Below are 19,275 nucleotides of genomic sequence, written 5' to 3' on the forward strand. Positions count from 1 at the left end.
TAATTTTTATAAAATGAAATAAAATATAAATATGCTGTTTTCAAGCCATGTTTTTTTTTCCCTCTGTCTCATTATTGATTAGCCTTGCAGGGTTTTATTCAGTTTAAGAACTTTTAAGGTGATCCTTATTTCTCAGAAGTGAGTGCTAAAAAATAACTGTCTTTCCAGAGCAAAAGGTATGACCAGGAATGCTGAATGCCAGCATATTCAGAATAAGTACAGCATTCAAGCTTGTTATCAAGAGGACAGCAGTTTTTCACTTAGGAAATACAGCTTATCATTAGTAAGTATTTTTTCCCCAGGTGGTTAGAAATAGAAATAGTTTGGCAGTAATGTGATTCAACTTGGTTTTGTCTTGGTGGCTGGCAGTAGAAGCCAGTTCCAAGAGGAAACATAAAAGTTTCCAGTTTTAGCCAGGCTTTTCCAAAATACATGTCCTAATGCTTCAGGGTTTCTCATGTTTGATTTACTTTATTTTTTTTTCTCATTTGTTAAAAACTTTATAGGTTTTGTGTGACATGAAATACACTGGATGCAGTGAAGTAACCAGATATAGTGTTGTGAGCTGTAACTGTTGTAAATATTTTGGGAAAAAAATCACTTTAAAAAGTTGTAGTGTTTTGTATCTGCAACATCAGCCACCTTTTTTTTGCACAAGACCTGGAAAATGAAAGTTTCACCTGCTCCCAGAGTACATTGCAAAATAATGCCTCTTTCACAATCTCAATTACTGTCCTATCTCCATTTTTCTATTTTTTTCATTCTTTCTAGTGATTTTGTGTATGTATGATTTCACAAGCATTCTAATACTTGCAAACAAAAATTGTTTCAGTGTGCCTGTGAGAGCAAAAATGACAGTTATTCCATCATAACCTTGGACTTTCCTTCCTGCAGTCATAAATTTCTGGGTAATAATTATGCTGTCATTTCATCCCACTAGTTCCTGTGGCCACGACTAGCATTGCTTTTCACCTTTCTTCACCTAAAAGGTTTGGAGCTGCCTGTGAAGGAAGTTGGGCACAACCTGTGGGAGGATGGAGGAAGGAGTAATGGGCTGGAAGGCTAGAGGGGAATGTGTGTGATGAGAAGGTGATGCTAGAAGTTGCATGATGCACTTTGTTTTCAAGGAGTGTGGGATTTTTGGTGACAGCTGACAATTTTCTGCTGTTCTGTCTGGGAACCGAAAGCTGGTACAGGCAGCAGCTCTTCATGAATCAGGAGACACTGGTTCACTGGAGTGTAGTTTGGGAATTTCCAAACTTGCCCTTGGTTATTTCTCAGGGCTAGTCCAGACCAGCCTGACAGCTGTGCTGTTGTGAAGAAATTGTAAAGAGGACCTTTTAAGTCAGCCTGTGGCACTGTTTAGTGTCCTGGACCTGCAAATCCTCAACAGAGTTCAGCTTGGTAAAGAAAAGTGAAATGGTTGCTGTCCTGGCATGACTTCTGTGTTTTACTCTCCCCATGGAAGGGATCTTGCCTGTACAGGGATGCAGTGCTTGAATTATTAAATTTCAAATTTTAATTGCTGACTTGAAAAGCCTTCTTACTGCCTTGCAGCTCCCTAATGGTTTGTTTATATTGCATCCATCTGGTATTGTCCCAGTAGGTCCTTTCTGTAGACAAGAACAGGAGAAATCTCTACCTCTGAGGGTTTTTGGTCCAGGGAAGGTTGTGCTTGTCAGTGAGCATTTGTGAAAATTAAGGACAGGAGGATTAAGAAGGATGTAATTTCATTTGCTTCTTGCCAGGGTCTGACTGAATTTTCTTTCTCAGACTTTGCTTGAATTACAATTCAGGCTGTGGACAACTCTAGGTGTGCTTAGCATCTTTAAATAATATAGTTGCTGATGAAAATGTTAATACAGAGTGGCTCTGGGAGGGGATTCAGCTTTATGAGTAGTTTTCCCCCTGCTTTTGGCTCCTCTGGTGGGATAGAATGTTGCCACAGCCCCTTCCTGGTGTGTTTGTCCAGGTGTCGGCCTCTTCCATAAAAGATGGGGATTGCTGGACCTGGCACACACTCAGCAAGTGCTGCAGCAAAGAAAAATGACAGAAAGTGTTTATTTGATGATTTTACTTTTGTGTCTCACATTAATGTGTCCTCTGGCAACTGGAATTTTTACGGAGAAACTAACCAGCAAGAAGTTGTGTACTGATGATGACTCTGTCTGTAAGTGAATTTGATTTTACTTTGAGGACAAAATAGTTTCGAAAATAATAGTTGGGTTTGCTTGTTTAGCTCTGTAATATATTTGTTTTGTCAACTGGCTATGTAGAATGTCACATGCAGTTTTACAAAAAATGGGGTTTGTAAAGGGATATTTTTCACTTAAGTGAAAAATGTAGGGAGGGATTCTAACTTTCAGTGCTGAAATTGCTTCTAAAGCTGTTATTTTGGTTACTGGAGAATAAAAAAAATACACAGAACAAATTCTTGAAGACTTTAACTGTTTCAAGATAACCTCCTTTTATTTGTAGGAATAGTTTTACTACAAAGTCATGTAGTAAAAGCATGTATGTATTTAAATTGCATGTATTTCTGTAAAAGCATGTATGTATTTAAATTCATCCACCTCATTCTGTTGTTGCCTTTTTTTTTCCCCAGACACCAATTCCCTCGCCAAAGCAGAAGAGGATTATAATGCTTCAGACTGCAGATTCATTAATATTAAGAAGGGCCAGTTGATTTATGTTTACTCAAAACTAATGAATGAAAAAGACTCTGGAGAGATCTGTGTTGCAAGTATAAGACTTGATTCTTGTGTATATGAACAAACTAGAAGTAGATTAACCCACATTGCTGCCAAGGAATGGGTGCAAATGCTGAGCTGTTGTGGGGTTTAAAGCAGCAACTTAGTTTAAAAAGTGAATGTTTAAACTGGTTGGGGAGACTTCAAGGGCGTTAATATTTTTCTTTCTTTCTTTTTTTTTTTTTTTTTTTTTTTTTAATAAATTATCCTCTATAGCTCTATGGTAATTATGAACTGAACCTTTACAGGATGGCTCAACAGTTTATTTCTGTGGCCATTTATGAAAAAAATGTGGAGGACAAAGCTTTTATCACAGGGGCCTTTCAAGTCCTAAATTTAAGGGAAGCAAATATAAAGATCAGCTGTGTTTACAAAAAAGGTCCAGAAAAGCAGTAAGCAGTATTCATTTACTCAAAAGATGTATGCCTAGATCAGGACTTCTGTCAATGGTTTTGTTTCATGTGCCAGCTGATTGGAACCTAGGAAATGTAAAACCAGATTAAGAACACTACCGATAACTCCTTTTTGACTAAGTGATAAACCAACTCAAACCAGATAAGGGTTGTTTTAAGGTATCTAATTATATACCCCCTTGCTTGAAGGTTTATGGAGAGGAGTATGAAGACCATATGGGGACAGTTGGTTATTTCCTTAGCTGTTTAGTGTCAGAACAAGTCTATCAAGAAGCAAATAAGACTGTTCCTACAAAGGTAAGGAATTTACAAAAGCCCAGCTGGCCACATAATTATACTTGGCTATGTAATGGTAATTTGCTGTAAAATTAAATCTTTATTGTGGCAGTTGATTGCAGCATATCACAGATGCTTAGGCAAATAACCTCAATAAAATCCCTAAGATAACCTCTGATACAGCAGACATTGTTAATGTTGCAATAAAGGCTCAATCCTTTTTATTTGAATAGTATTCCTTCAATATCACATCAGTTTTACCCAAAGGTTTCTTTTTTAGATATTACAGCCTGGATATTGTGCTGTAGACTTTAGTAATGTCTACTACTGCACCTTCTATTAATTGTGTATATAAATGGATACTGTCATACAGAACTTGTGATTACTGCGAGACCATGCTTGCTTTCTCATTACAAAGCTAATGGTGCATCAAAAAACTGAGTTAAAAGGGTTTTGGAAACACATTAGCATTCTCTGAGTGAGTAGGCTGCATTTCTGAAAGAATGGTTGTCCCTGATAAAGCACAATAGTGCATTTTTCTCCAAAAAAATCATGTTTTTACTAAATATCTGAAACACTTCGCAGAGGAGTGGAAGAGGAGGGTCTTTTCTCAGAGGCCAGCATGGTTTGGCTTAAAACTAACAATTACTGGTAGCTTATTTCCATGGTTAAAACCAAACTGAGTGTTGGGTTTAAAGTACTTGCCTTCATCCGTCCTCAATATTTTTAGCTATATATGTTTTGCAGCATATGGCAAAATACAATTAGCATTTCAATCTTGAAATCATGTCTAGAGCCTTCAATCCTAGGTCCAGATCATTAGATGGGTTTCATTGCCACAGAGGAAATAAGTGAAAGGAAGAATTTTGTGTCATGTTAACAGTTGCAAGGATTTGCACCAGACAAGGTTTATTTGAGGAAATATGCATCTCAGTAAAGTGACTGCTTTTCTTGACACTACATGAGGTTATTCTGAATTTGGCCCAGAAGCTTTGGCAGCAATTAATTAGTCAAAGAGCATGAAAGAACCACTACAACACATTTTAAGCTCTTTTCTCAGTAATATGACAGCTGGTCTGCTGCTTGGTAAGCTGAACTGAAAGTAGAGGTAGGTTAGAGCCATGTCTTAGCCTGATGGCTGACTTGGCCTCCAGAATGGGACATTGTCAGGCTGCAATGCTGAGCTTTAATTGGAAAGCCAGTGACACAGACTTCCAGTCCTTTCACTCTTCCTTCACATCCTTGCTATGCAGGAACGTTGTGATGAAAACTAAGGGTGATACAGAGACATCTACTGCTCTCAGCTGATTTTGCGTATATGACTTTAAGGTTCAGGCTCTTTGTTTACATTTAAAATAGTCTATAGAACATTTTGACCCATCTGTGTGCTGCCTGCTCCAAAAATATCCTTTAAAGGAGCTGTTTCAAACAGAGCTAGTGTTGCACCACCAGCCTTCCATCTGCAAATCAAAATCCAGTCTCTTGCTCACAGATCTGTAACCTTCTCCCAAACCACTGGCAATGTTTTTGCCTTGCTTTCATGGGCTTGCACCTGCCAAGCCCAATAGTGGTGTAAGATGGGGTCTCTTTGGAAGGGGTTGCCATTTAAATGAGGAGATCTGATGATGCCCTGAGTTGCAATGAATCAGCATGGAGCACAAATGACACTCTGTGAAGGAATGGCTGATAGGGAATTTGATGGGGAAAAGCATCAAGGAGGCACCTGCTACACTGGAGAGAAACCTGAAAGAGAACAATAGCCTGGGAGCCTCTGTGTTTCCAACCCTCCTTTTTGTTTCAAGGTTTTTTTTCCTCCCAAAAGGGTAACTTTCACTGTTGGAATCAATGTATGCCATTAGCTGCAGACCTTGCTGTAATAAACTTTTCTGCCAGTGGACCTCTCTCAGCATCCTTTTGTGCAGCACTTGGGGTAACCCATGTCTCTTGGTTGGTGTCTGAGCAATAAATCTCGAGGTTGTTTTTGGTTGGGTTTTTCTTTTTTTGGGGTTTGTTTTTTGTTTTCTCAATGCTGCTACTTCTGAACCATTGAATCAAACTGAATACAATGGGCTGAACACAAAATGCTGTCTGTACATCGGAGTGGTGGTGTTGGGTGGCCTGCCTTCCCTCAGGCACTCAAAATTGGCCATTTGCTGGCTGAATACTCTCCTTAGCAGGAAGCAGGTGCTCTGCAGCAGCTCCCTGGCTCCTGCTTGCAGTGGACAGCTATGTAGGATACACTGGATACACTGCTCTGATGTAAATGAGCAACACAGTGTGGTAATTCCCTGCAGCAGAATCCAGATCTGTGTAGGCAGATAAGACAATAGAAGGAAAGAAGCAACATGCTCTGGAAGTCTTTTCCCTGCCAGAAGTTTTCAAGCAGAGTGCTGGCATTTGTTTTCTAGTCAGCAGTTCTCTGAATGTACTGCATAGCCTCAGCCCAAGTAATCCTTTTCATGTGGGATTAGGAATTGTTTAAGGATAAAGGGTTACATAGGACTAACTGATCCAGGTATTGGACTGTAGGAATATGAAACAAACAAACAAACAAAAAAAAATAAATGAATTGTTTGAAATTAAGAGAGAAAGAGGTATTGTCTAATTAATTTTTAGAATTCAAGGCAGAAACAAATTATCTCAGTTATGCAAAATGAGTCAAAAGACAAAAGACTTTTTCTTTTCCAGAATCCTTGAATATATTATAGTGTACTTTGCATATATTATAGCACATTCTGTGTACAGCATATTCATTTACCTTTGGAGGGCAATAAAAGAATGTTAATCCTTCAGTAACCTCAAAACATTTTTCCTCTTCACTGTTTTTATCAAGACATTAATTTCTTTTGTGACTAACATTGAGAACAGGCAATCTCCTGGCTGCTACCAGGGAAAGCTGACAGGAGGAAATCTGGGCACCCTCTCTGAACACACAGTACTTCCCGTAACAGATATTTGTGAAACAAGTAACCTTTCTTCAAAACAAGAAAATTTTTATTTATAGAGAGTGATTTGGGATGAGGACACAGTCCCACACAAGATTTCTTTAGAATTTTTTTACATGCATACACTTTATTGCTTGTTAATAAACCCGAGAGCCTTTGAATTTCTTTAAGTCTCTGTGGTCTAAGTAAGATATGTATGGGATTAGATGCATGACCTTGACATGCATTTTCCTGCCATAACCTTACACCGTGTAGTAGCTATGAAAAATGCCTTCCTTGGATGAGCCATCTGTGACTTGCTGGGATAAATCTCATGGTTGCAAGAGTTATCTAGCAGTCAGGAAAGCACCAGCAACTAAATATGGGCTTTAGAAGTGTGTCAAGAAGAGCCTCTTACCTGTGGTGTCTGTTATTTACAGGTTATTTTCAAGCTGAAATCATGGCTTTAAGCCAGGGGAAAAACAATCACTTGGCTTGGAAGGAACCTTTAAAGGCCATGTACTCCAACCCCCCTGCAAAGACCAGGGACATCTTAAACCAGACAGCATTCTGTCCAACCTGACCCTGAATGTTTCCAGGGGTGGAATATCCACCACCTCTCTGGGCATCCTGTGCCAGGGTTTCCCTACTCTCATTGTAAAAAAACTTCCTTATGTACAATCTAAATCCACCTATGTTTTGTCTTATCACAACAAGCCCTGCTAAAAAGTTTTGTCCCCTTCTTTCTTATAAGCCCCTTTCAAGTACTGAAGGGCTGCTGTAAGGTCTTCATGTGTCCATTTTAGGCTGTGTGGTGGGAATGCACCTGGATACACACTGGAAATTGTGAGTACTGAGACAGCACCTGTGGCAGTATGTGTTTGAAAACACCACACAAAATACATTAAATTTCCCTGTGGCTATGAATAAAAATTGTGAGGTGAGATTTAGCACTTGGCTATTGGAAAATGTGAGTTTTTCCTCAAAGCATCATTTCATATAATTTTTTACAGATATTAATATATCTAGTTCTATGTGGATGTGGAAGATGCACATATGTCACAAGATGAAGCTCTATATATATGTCTCCACAAAGACACCATCCTTTCCTCTTCAATTACAGTGCAGGAGCTCCAGGCCAGAACTGGACATTCTGTGGTATAAAATAAGACCAGTGTTTACAATCCTTGACATTGCACCTAATCCTTTACCCAATTCCTTATGAAAACTTGCAGACATAGCTGGTTTCAGGTCCTGTTTGCTCTTTAACCAGCTTGTATGAGCTATGGATACTTCATATACATGTGGATACTGTATGTGGACAGCAAATCAACTAAGAGGAGAATACTTTCAATTCAGGATGCATACACCAGTGTAGGTACACATATATTATCCTTTCCAATGTTGCACAAAGGGCTATGTTTGGAGTCTCACAGAAAAACAGCTTGCTAGTAGTTCTTTGGCAGCTGTCGTGACAGAATGTGGGCATTATTCCTCTTTGCCTTTTCCCATCAGAGAGGTCATTCAAAATGACCTCTTCTGTACAGAGAAATAACCCAGCAAGCTTGAAGAGGGCATCACAGTCTGCCTTTTCTACTTGAAAATCTAATTCTGAGAAAGGTAGGATCAGGGTCGACTTTGTGGTATTCATAAAGCATCTGGCTGTGAAGGAACATTGTCGTGGCAAAGCTTCTTGTCTCCTGAATTCAGTCTCCAATGGTCAACTGTGGGATGGCCTCCAACCCAGTGTAGCTTTGTAGCACCTTTTGTCTGCACAGTGTCACAGGTTTTGGTGCAAAAACTGTCACCACATAAACACTGATGACCTATGCTACAGTCTGAACTCAGGTATGATGGACCAGATAAGCTCCTAGCTTCATTACAACATGACTTTTGGGCAGGATCATTTTTTTTAAAGTTGTACAGAGAATTGTCACTTCATCCATTAGTCTGCCAGGATGTTATACAAGGAACGAGCAATTCTTGATGTCTTGCTCATGGCCTATCTGAGGGCAATCCCTTACTGTGTAAATGCTCCACTGAGAAGGCATGTGAGTAGATCCTCTTGGCACAAGGGATGGTGTGTGATTTGCTCAGAAGAGTGGAAATGTTGAGTCTGACATGGTGTTCTTACTCTAGAGAAGATGCACTATGTGCCTCAATTATCAATTATTCACCTGAATCAAATCAGTGCTTTGATTTTTTCAGGATGGTTAACTTAAAATCCCCATTACTACAAGAGAAAGACAAGATTCTTGCATTTAGAGAAAAATCTCAGTTTCTACCCTTTACAAGTGTAGGGCACTAACATTAAAGGTTAACAAAATGATCCTGGACTTGTACGATGAAACCTGGGATTAGTGGGGAAGGGAGAAATGGCAGGGGAGCACAGGATGTCTGTAGGGAACTTTTGAGTGCTTGCATATGGCAACACTATTAATGTGAAACTGACAGTTAAAGATCAATAGCTTTGGCACTGAACTTGTATCTACTTCCTGCATTTCATATTCCTAAGTGAAGGTCCCCTGCAGAAGAACACAGCTTGCCATTCAGACCCCTCAGTGTTCATGCTGTACCTGCCTGAAATAAACAGGAACTGGCTTTCAGGAGGAGAGGAGAACAAATATCATGCTAGGAGGCATTGAAAGGTGCTTTGGGTTTTATAGAACCTTTCTTTTTCCCCTACAGTGATTATTGCCCCTGCAGTTTCTTTATGTAAATCACAGCAGTTCACTGATGTTGTTTCAGTAATAAACTGAAAATAAATTTTCACTAGAAAAGATCTCATAGTTTGTTTCAGTTCATTGTGTCCCAGCACTGGGAAAATATTTGCACACCTAGATGCCTATGTTAGTTTTGCATTTAAACAAAGTTATGTAGCACTCTTGATGTGGCTTCAAAATGCACTTTTAACTCATGGCATCTCTTTGGCTGAACTTCATATTAAGTTTTCAACCTTAGGCAGGGATTCAGAAGTTTTAAAAACAGCCTGTTGTGTACTTTTCAGCAAGGATGTCTTTGAAGAAATGTAATAATCTTAAGTCATTGTCTTAAGTAAAAAGCTTGTTAAGAAAGCCTTTTCCCTGCCATGGTACACTGGGAGCAGCAATGTTGGACGAGTGCAGGGTGACATCCAGTGGCTGGCTTCTGCCTGGCTCTGGGAAGGACGGGTTAGCACATCACAGGGACAAACAACCCAGCTGGGAGGGCCCTTGGGGGAACTCCTGCCCAAATCCCACCAAATCCACATCAGAGCCCTCATGGATTTGCCCCGTCTTGAAAAGCTCCCAGAAATCCGGGTAATTTTTTCCTCAATTTATTCCCATAGTGAAAATTATTCTCTTTAAAATCTGTTTGGTTTTGTAGTGTTTTTTTTTTTTTTTTTTTTTTTTGTTTTTTTTTTTTTTTTTTGTTTTGTTTTTTTTTTTTCGGTTTTGTTTTGTTTTGTTTTTTTGTTTGTTTGTTTTTTGTGGGTTTTTTTTTTTTTGTTTGTTTGTTTGTTTTTTGTCAATTTATGTCCCTTTTTCTTCACAGAAAATCTCAGCAAAGAGCCCAGATCCCTCTTCTTAATAAACCCCTGTAGTTTCTGGGAGGCTGCTTTGTGTCCCCCTGGAATTCTTTCTTTATTTCCCATGTTCAAGAAGCTTGCACAGCCTCTAGCATTGGGGTTTCTGAACTCTCCCCAGCCCCTGTTTCTTTAACAAGTCCCAGTTGCAGAGCAGCAGACCAGGTTTCTGAGTTGGCTTGTTGGAGAGGATGAAATGTGTGCTGGGCAACTCTCCCTCACCCAGACTACTTTTTTTAAGCAGTTTTATTTTAAGAAGATGCCTGTCTGATATGAATCTGAGACCTCTCATAACCTTGAATTTTAGGATGCCTCAGTATGAAGTAGCCAAATAGGGAAAATAATAACTGGATAATATAATTGCTAACTTTGGGGCTTGTGTTGGCTTCTAAAAAGAACTTGCTATTTAATTATTCCTGGCTTATATTTATTTACTGAAAATACTTGATTTAAGCTGAAACATAATTTGCTTTTCTTTCCTCTTCTCTGGCAAAGGGGAGATGCTCTATCTTCTCTTGGCTGACATTGATAATTGGCCTGCATGTTTTTTTTCCTTTACAGTCTGTAGGTGTAGAAGAAAGGATTACAGGTGACCTGGCCCCTGATAAGTCACAGCTGTACTAATTACCAAAGAAAAGGAACAGCCTTGCCCTTAATAGATCACAGCTGTGACTAATAAAGGCAAGTGTGATAAAAGGAGTGGGTTGGCTGGTGAGGAAGGTCTAGAGGAATAGGACCTAGAGGAGCTCTGAGAAAGAAGGACTGATCCAGAGAAACACAAAGAAGAATGAAACAAGGAAAAGAGCTGCTGCTATAAAAGATCTGCTGTGAGGTCAGTGTGGGTCTGGTGGGGTCAGAGCCTGCAATCAGAGGTGGCCAAGGAAATACTTGCAGCCATATTCCAACAGGAAATAAATAGCGGAGTCTGGCGTTGGACTGTGCAGTAGGAGCTTGCTGTAGTCAGAGTCAAGGTGGATTAGCTGTAAAGAAGAGTAAGCTAGTACCCTTTTCATGTTGTTAAATGAGGGTCTGTGTCTTAGCTTATTTCTTCCCCTTGATGCCTTGGAGATGCTGACCTGGAAAAGAGACTGGCGGAGCTGGAGAATAAAGCAGATATTTACTGAAGGGCCTTTAAAGATTCACCTTGGGAAGGACAGAGCCTGACCAGGGCTATAGTCAAGGTGGACTAAGAATGGTCACAAAATGGCTGACCAGTCACAAGGTCTCACATTTTTATAAGTTTTGGGTCATTTTCATATTGGGGTTTAATTGTCCAATTACAGCTTTGGCCTGTGAAGCCTCTTCCTTCATGTTTTCTCTCTTCAGTCACCGTTGTTTGTGCTTTTGGGCCTGAAACTTGTACTTGTTGTCTTCGGTCTCCAGCAGGAAAAGGATTTGTTTTGTCTCCCTACTCTGTGAAGAGACCTTACTAACACTTAATATGAGGCTCAGAACTGCACCCCTGGGCAGCACAGAATCTGAAAACATGGCAGCTAAAACTCAAGGCATCACCCTAACAAGAGGTCTGCTGCAATAACAGTCTCCTACCTCCAGTTGGTTTTGTTGAACTGGTATGGCTGTGCCATCAGCCCCCAGAGGTAGAACAAAACAGCTTTCAAATTCAGAAATGGCTGGTTTTTTCAGGGTGGATGATGAAAACTGCTTTGGGATGGGTGAACAGTGTTATGTCAATACAAGTAGCATGGAGCCGGTGTGAGACTGACTTTTCTTCCTGCTCAGACTGAAATTACATTGCCAGCCTATAACAAGCAGAAGCTTAAAATATACAATGTTGGGTAAAACTGCAGGACTGGTTAGTAAATACTATCGAATATTTGTATACATGTAATACTGGAGTTTCTCAGCATCAGTTAAACAAGCATGTGAAGGGTATAAAATATAGAAGACTGCTTATCTTGGAGCAAGCATTAAAGCTGTAAAACTTGGCTTAGATTATATTGTGGTCAGAATTCTCCTGTCTGTATTGTAGTGGTTATTTTCATATCTGCACTAGCAAAGCACTGCCTATGGTCAGGCTTTCAAACTGTGCCAGTGGTGTTAAGATTTGTTAAAGAGATAAGATTTTTTTTGTTGCTGTTGTTTTGGTTTTTAGATGGTGTTGGAGGTTAGAATTTTTCTGTTTCTTCCCCTTTCTCTCAGGGAATTTTCTCCCTCCTGTTGCCTGAGAGATAATAACAACCGGTATTTGAGAGAAAAAAGAAGTGGTCAAGGTGGGGAGAAGGGATGCAGCTGGCTGCAGGCTTTTAGCTGGGAAGAGCTTATTTTTTGGGAGCTCTTTGCTCTTAGGAAGAGCAGAGATACCCTGAGTTTTTTGGCTGGGAGGTCAGGGGGCTGGGCTCTGCTCCTGGCTTGCACTTGGGATCAGAGGGGAATGGTCAAACTGCAGCTACTGTGGGAGAATTAGCTGCCCCTGCAGTGTCCATCCCAGCACCAGTTATAATTATTTAAAGGCAAGGGAGTCATATTTTTCATTCAGAAGGAGGTTCCTGCCTTCCTTGGCAGACACTTGTCTTTCAAACCAATGGGAAACTTCCAATTTTTGAACAGATGGGAAATTCCGAAAAAATTATATTGGGTTTCACTACCGTATTTTTACTAAAGGGTGTGTAAAATTGCTTAAGGGGTGGACTGGGTCAGGGGGTGTAGTACCCAGCTCTAATCAGAGTTTTTTCTTCCCATATGGCATACCCTTGGAAACAGCACTGTGGAGCAAAGAGCTGCCAAGTCCATCTGTTGATGGCAGTGTTGGAGTATAGCCCACACCAGTCAGTATCCTGTTACAAAACTGTGGGTTTTTTTCTGAAGATTGCTTAAGTCAGGCAGGCTTGCTGTAAGTCAGAGGTGGCGAAATTCCTCTGAATTTACAATGGCCCAAAGGACTGGGCATTCAGCTGTGACAAAGGGAGATCTTATTTCTAATTCCTCATAGTTTAAACTGAGTCTGAGTGCACCCTGCTTGTCCTCACTTCTGAAGGTTACTGGGGCAGCTGTTGGTGACAGAAGGGAATGGGTCTCAGTTCTGGTGCAGAACAGAGAAATTCTGCAGTAGAAAGTCTTATAAGATAAAAATTCTTTATTCCTTCAGACTTCTAGAGGATTTTTGAAAGTCTGGGTGAAATATGAGTTTGCTGTTCCAATTAATGGCTTCTTGTGGGTGATGTAGCCAACAATGCATTCTTGTTTTCTCTTTGGAAAGAGTAACACAACTTTTTGCAATCAAAATGTAGCTAGCTTGATGCCTGGGATGTTCTTTAGGCAGTAAAATTTCTAGCAATGGTCATGTAGAGTCAGGTTAGTTTAATGTACTTCACAGCGTGTGTTGATGATGATGCCAGGCAAACTCTTCATTTACTTCTATCTTATTTGACATGTGGATAGAGCTTCACAGTATTCCATACACACTGTGCCTTGAAAACTCTGCAGGGAGATGTAATGGAAAAACTATAAGCTGTCTGCATTAAGGATATCAGTAAATATCTTCATCCTTCAATTTATATTGCTGCTTAAAAAGAATAATTGCCAGTGATTCGCAAGACAGCTCTGAAAGGGACAATGTGATGATTCCTGGGGAGAGTTTAGAATAAAAGAGTGTAGCAGTGTTAAAAACAAAAGGAATAGTAGAAGCTGCAAAGTCACTATGATGTTTTTAATGTGTCATCCTACTTACACTGTACAGGGAAAAATACAGGGTTGTCAAAACTTCTTCTTTTGGGCTGTAGCCCCTTCTCAGGACAGTGCAAGTGGAGAGGTAAAGAAATGCAAGGAGATGCGCAGACTTTACCCAAGTAGCTGAGATCTGTAACTGTTTTCCAGTTCTGTTCTAGATCTGTTTCTCATATCTTTTTTTAAATCTGACCTCTCAATATGTTGCCATCCCTGCTCAGCATATAACTAATTTTACTAAAATGAGTAAATTGATTAGGTATGGCAAAGGAAAGAAAGGTTGGATAGGCAAATATCCACCACTGTAGGCAAGGCAAGGCCAGTGAGGAGAAAGCAAAGCAAGGCAATGGAATGTTAGGCAAGAGGGGGCTCAGAAGCTGTAGGCATGGAAGGGCTTAGGAATGTAAGTCCAGTGAGAGGTAGGTCAGTGAAAGAAAGGATTTAACATTCTTAGTAACAATTCTAGCCAGCAATTGTGGACAAATGGCTATTTATTTGCCAAGCATGTCCCAAGAAACAAAAACTTTTGGAGGTTTATATACACTGCAACACAGACTCCCCCTCCTCGTGTCTGCCCAGTATGTTACATCACAAAATAGATATCTAATTGCTTCTTTGTTATGAAGCAAGACTACCACCCAGTGTCCTTTTCTGGCAGCTTTGAGAAGTCTTTTTTTCATCACATTCACTTTCATTATGCTGCCTTCCAGATGACCTGTTCAGGCTGGTTGTGTATGGCACCTGCTCAATCTCTTCCTTTTGAGTCCCCATTTTTTCTTATTCAACTAGAACACTTTGCTCATCTTTAGTTAAAGAACTTAGAGCTCTGCTACTTTAACAATACTCTACTAATTTAATTTCTTAGTTAACTGTCTATTGATGAAGTTTTGCAGGTGGGTTATATTTGTCAAAACTTCTGCAGTGTCTAAGCTTCAAGTTGCTCCCTAGTTTTCTCAGGGTATTCACTGAGGCAAAATCAGACACTAGCTTAAACTTAAAAACACCTATAGTAACAAAATCACAAAAATATAGAGTTCTTAGCTAACTGCAACACAGCTTCTCATAAAATGCAGGGGACCATCAAATTTCTGCCTAAATTCAAGGTGAGACAAGATCTGGAAAGAGAGGGCTAGGAAGTTAGAGGAGAAGGGTGGGGATGAAAGGAAAGGCATGTGTAAACAGGGTATGACAAGGCAAGGGATGGACAGAAATTTCAAGGAAAAGCCATATTAATTAGAAATTGTTGTTAGAAGGTATTTCCATTTGATTTAACAATAAGAAATCATTGGAGGATGAATATTTTTTATATTAGGCATCATCTTATAAAATAATTCTTTCCTATCATCTGCAGTTCTTGTGCCATGTTTTTATCCAGTATCTTTTCTTTCAATGATGTTTCTATTTGAGAGTTGGTGGTCATATATATATGGCAAAATAGTTTTCTACTTAATTTGTTGTTGTTCGAGATTCTGTGTACACAAGCAATTTTATTTTTTGTTGCTTTTGAAATCCAATATTTGAAAGCTTTCTTGAAGGGATAAAATGAAGAAAAAATGCTGAAGGAATTTTAGAAATTCTTCTCATTTTGTTTTCAGAAGATTGTAATTTAAAATTCCAAGGGCAGTTTTTACTTACAGATCTTTAGGTATACATTTAATCCTAATAAAGGTTGTACTCAGTTTTAAAAACACCAATATTTTAATGGATTATTGGATAACAGCTACAATTATTGAGAGGTGTGTCTCTACCTCCCCTTCCTGTTTAAATCGAGCCAGCATAATAGCAGATTAAAAGTCCTCATAAATGAGTTCTAGGGGAAAAGTAACTGCTTGCAAGAAAGAACAATTATTAAGCCTAGCTCAGGGAAAGATCAAGTGAAAGAAACACAGAAGCAAGTTTATGGGACCAGAGAAATGCAAGGAAACAAACCTGAAAACTTTAAAAGGAGACCAACATATAGAAAAGGAGTAGATTCCTCTGAATTTTTCATGAAGTAAAAAAAAGTTACAAATAGAAAACCCTCTCTGGGCTTTTAATAACTCTTTGAAAGGCTTTTTAAGACTGGAGTTTGAAATACCCAGGAATGACTGAAGTTTGTGGTTTTCAAAGCACCCAGCAATTGCATCTGGAGAAGTAATGTTGCACTGTGATTCTGCAGAAAAGTAGATTAATCTTGGTGTTGTCAAAGCCCTATGAATGTAGGCAGAGCAGACAGAATTTCTTTCATAGTAGTTTTAGGGTTTATTTGTAAACCAAGCCATGATTTGAATAACAGATTATTGAGAGGGTTGCTTTTTAATTGTTTAGTGCAAAATATTTACAGTTAATAAGTGAAAGGAAATAATATAGACTTGGTGAGTGTATGCTTACTTTTCTGAGACATATAAACCAGAATATGAGACTAGAGTGAAAATACTTGTGCTGCTGGGCAGCCTGAGGTGCTGAAGTGTCAGTGCAAGCACAGCTAGCACCTGGTAGCCCCCAGTATCACTGTGACACACTATTCTCAAGCAGTAAAAGGCTTACAGCTAACTTTCTGCCATGCTATGAGTGCCAGAAAATGCAAATGAGTCTTTAAATAATATTCAGTAAGTCCTGGATGTCCTTTTTATGTTCTTTATTAAAACTTATTTTGACCTCTATGTAGCAGAATGCCTAAACAGCATTGCTTCCTTGTTACATATAGGTAAAGCCTTATAAAATAAGGGCATTGTTTTCCTTTAAGATCATAGCTTGGGCCTGCTACTTAGGCTAGGCAGGAGAGAGAACTATGGGAGAATGACTCCTCTGGAATAGAGGTGGAGAGACATGAGGGATGTGTTGTGTGACTGTTGCATGTCCACATCCTGGTGTATGGTAGTTGGTTGGCTTGGGCTTTTTGTGCCTTAAAACTATGGGCCAGTTCTGTTTAATGTTTTTATGGATGACATGGATGAGGGTATTGAATCTTTCTTTAGTGAATTTGCAAACTAAGTTGGGAGTGTGTGTTGATCTGTTGGAAGGTAGGAGGGCTCTGCAGAGAGACCTGGAAAGGTTGGATGGATGGGCAGAGTCCAATAAGATGAACTTTAATAAGTCCAAGTGCCAAGTCCTGTGTTTTGGCCACAATAACCCCCTGCAATGCTCTAGGCTGGGGACAGTGTGGCTGGACAGGCAGAAAGGGACCTGGGGGTGCTGGTGACAGCCATGACCATGAGCCAGCAGTGTGCCCAGATGGCCAAGGGGTCCAATGGCATCCTGGCCTGTATCAGGAATGGTGTGGCCAGCAGGAGCAGGGAGCTCATTCTTCCCCTGTACTGGGCACTGGTGAGGCCACACCTTGAGTGCTGTGTCCAGTTCTGGGCCCCTCAGTTTAGGAAGGACGTTGAGACACTTGAGCACATTGAGAGGAGGGAATGAGGCTGGTCAGGGGCTGGGAACACAAACCCTGTGAGGAATGACTGAAGGAGCTGGGGTTGTTCAGCCTGGAGAAAAGGAGACTCAGAGGTGACCTTATCACTCTCTACAACTCCCTGAAAGATGGTTGTAGTCAGTTGGGGGTTGGCCTCTTTCTCCAGGCACCAACTGACAGAAGGAGAGGATGAAGTCTCGGGCTCCACCAAGGGAAATATAGGTTGGAAACTGGGAAAAGTCTTTTACAGAAAGGGTGATAAAATATGGAATGGTATACCTGGGGAGCTGGTGGAGTCACCATCTCTGGATGTGCTTAAAAAAAGACCACATGTGACACTTGGTGCCGTGGTTTAGTTGAGATGTTATGGCTGTGTTGGACTTGATCTTGGAGGTCTCTTATCCTTATTTTTTTTCTGCTCCACAGTCTGAGACACTGCTAATCCCCATGCAGCTTTCTTGTTTTGGCTTGACTGCTTTTCTGGGCACCACTGGGAGAAGTTTTCTTGATTTATTTACAGAACAGAGTATCATTGTGAATGTGCAAATGTAGCATATTGTTTACCACTTAAGGAGCACTGGATACAGTGACTTATTTTTTTCTACTTAGTGCTTTTAAAAGCTTTTTTTTTTTTTTTTGGTGTGTATTTTGTTTGGGCTTTTTTTTTTTTTTGTAAAGTTAGCTGTTTCCATGTTGTTGCACAAATGGACTAAATGTATTCCGATAAACAAATGCATTTTTTTAACCAAAGGAAATAATCTGGTTTCACCCAATGTGTGGGGCTGTAGCTGGACTGTCTGGCAAGAGTAAACAGGCAGGTACTTTGGATAAGAAAGGCTGTGGTTCTTGCTCTGTGGAATGCCTCCTTGTACCCTTTCCTCTCTTTTTCCATTTGGAAAAGGTTTATTTGAACCTTTGTTCTTGCTCCCTCTCTAATTTCTTGAGGTTACCATGGGAGTGGCAGCAAAGGAATTCAAGTACATGGGTATGAATTTGGTGAGTTCCTGGCTCTGACTCTTGGACCTGAGAAGGAGGAGGCTGGATTTTGTCCCCCTCTCTGTGCAGAAATGTGTGCAGCCTTGTACAGACATGGTATTCCTGGGGCTGGGAGCTGGAAGTGTGCTTTGTTGCTGCCTGTTCCCATCCTGGTCACTTAACACAAGGTTTTGCTCTCTGTTGGCTTTGACACAATTAATTACTCTAATTATAGAATGCTGGACTCATTTTCAGGGAAGAGCTTGTTTTGCTCAGTCTAGTTCATCATTTGTCGGTAGCATGCTAAAGAGAAGAGGCCTATGACAAAATCAAGTCCATCCTTGTAGTGACCGAGGTGAAATAGGGTAATTGTGTCTGGGGGAAGAAGGCTTTTTTGCAGCTACAGGTATCTAATGTGGTATTCAAAGAGCTTTGTCTTGTACCTCCATGGGTATTTTCCATGTACGCTGCAAGCTGCTGTGTTGAAAAATGTATGAGTTGTTTGTATGATCTTTTAACCTAATTGTTGTAGTAGAAATTATTAACCTTACTGAAATGGTATATAAGTTCTTGGAAAACCTGAGTAAAATCGGATTCTGATCATGGTCAGTCTCCCTGTCTCCTTCAATCACCGATAATTGATGCTCTGTGTGACTGGAGAAGAACTGGCTATTTGACGGCAATCGGCGACGCCCCTGGAACTGATCGTGATGGTGAAAGAACCGCATTTGGGCCCACAATCCCTGTACACTGCAACGTGACAGGTGAGCCAGGGGAACTAAAATATGGCACAGGAAATGTCCACCGAGAGAGACGTCTATGAAACCATGCTACGCCTTCTGAGCAAGCATGGATCGCCTATCCCTAAGAGGGACCTTAAGTCACTTCTACGATGGGTGTCACGTATATTCCCCGACACCACCCCTTCTTCTATTTTTACTCTCTGCTACTGGGAGAAGGTTGGTGTAAAACTCTACGACCTGGCTACGCTGCCTGGCCATGAGCCAGAGCTTCACCTGCTTGGAGGGCGGTCATGGACGCGATTAAAAAAGAGGGGGGAGGCGAGGTAACCTGTGAAGTAACTGCGGAGATGGTCCCTGCAGCCGTGTTAAAACCCGATCAGCCCAGGTCCTACTCTCCCTCTCCCGTCCGCACCCCATCCACGACAAAAGCCAGGGACAGAGCACAGACGCCACCTGTAGCCTTGCCGCTATCCCACCAGCAACCCCGGAGCCGCCAAATGTTAATTGAATATGCAGACAGTGACTCTAGTAGCAATGGAGAGTCTTTTGACCCC

At 40.5% G+C, this 19,275-nt stretch overlaps 1 protein-coding gene across 1 annotated transcript; it reads left to right on the top strand.

The window, feature by feature from the left end:
• Nucleotides 1-111: 111 nt before the first annotated feature.
• OTOR (otoraplin) lies at nucleotides 112-18,801 on the top strand (the record flags this gene model as incomplete). Its single annotated transcript, XM_083856160.1, has 4 exons — nucleotides 112-2,170; nucleotides 2,606-2,838; nucleotides 3,353-3,460; nucleotides 18,589-18,801. The coding sequence occupies exons 1-4, from the start codon at nucleotides 2,047-2,049 to the stop codon at nucleotides 18,799-18,801; spliced, it is 678 nt and encodes a 225-aa protein (XP_083712286.1). The 5' UTR covers nucleotides 112-2,046.
• Nucleotides 18,802-19,275: the final 474 nt, after the last annotated feature.

The sequence above is a fragment of the Zosterops lateralis genome, assembly GCF_965231275.1.
Source record: "Zosterops lateralis genome assembly, chromosome: 3".
NCBI lineage: Eukaryota > Metazoa > Chordata > Aves > Passeriformes > Zosteropidae > Zosterops > Zosterops lateralis.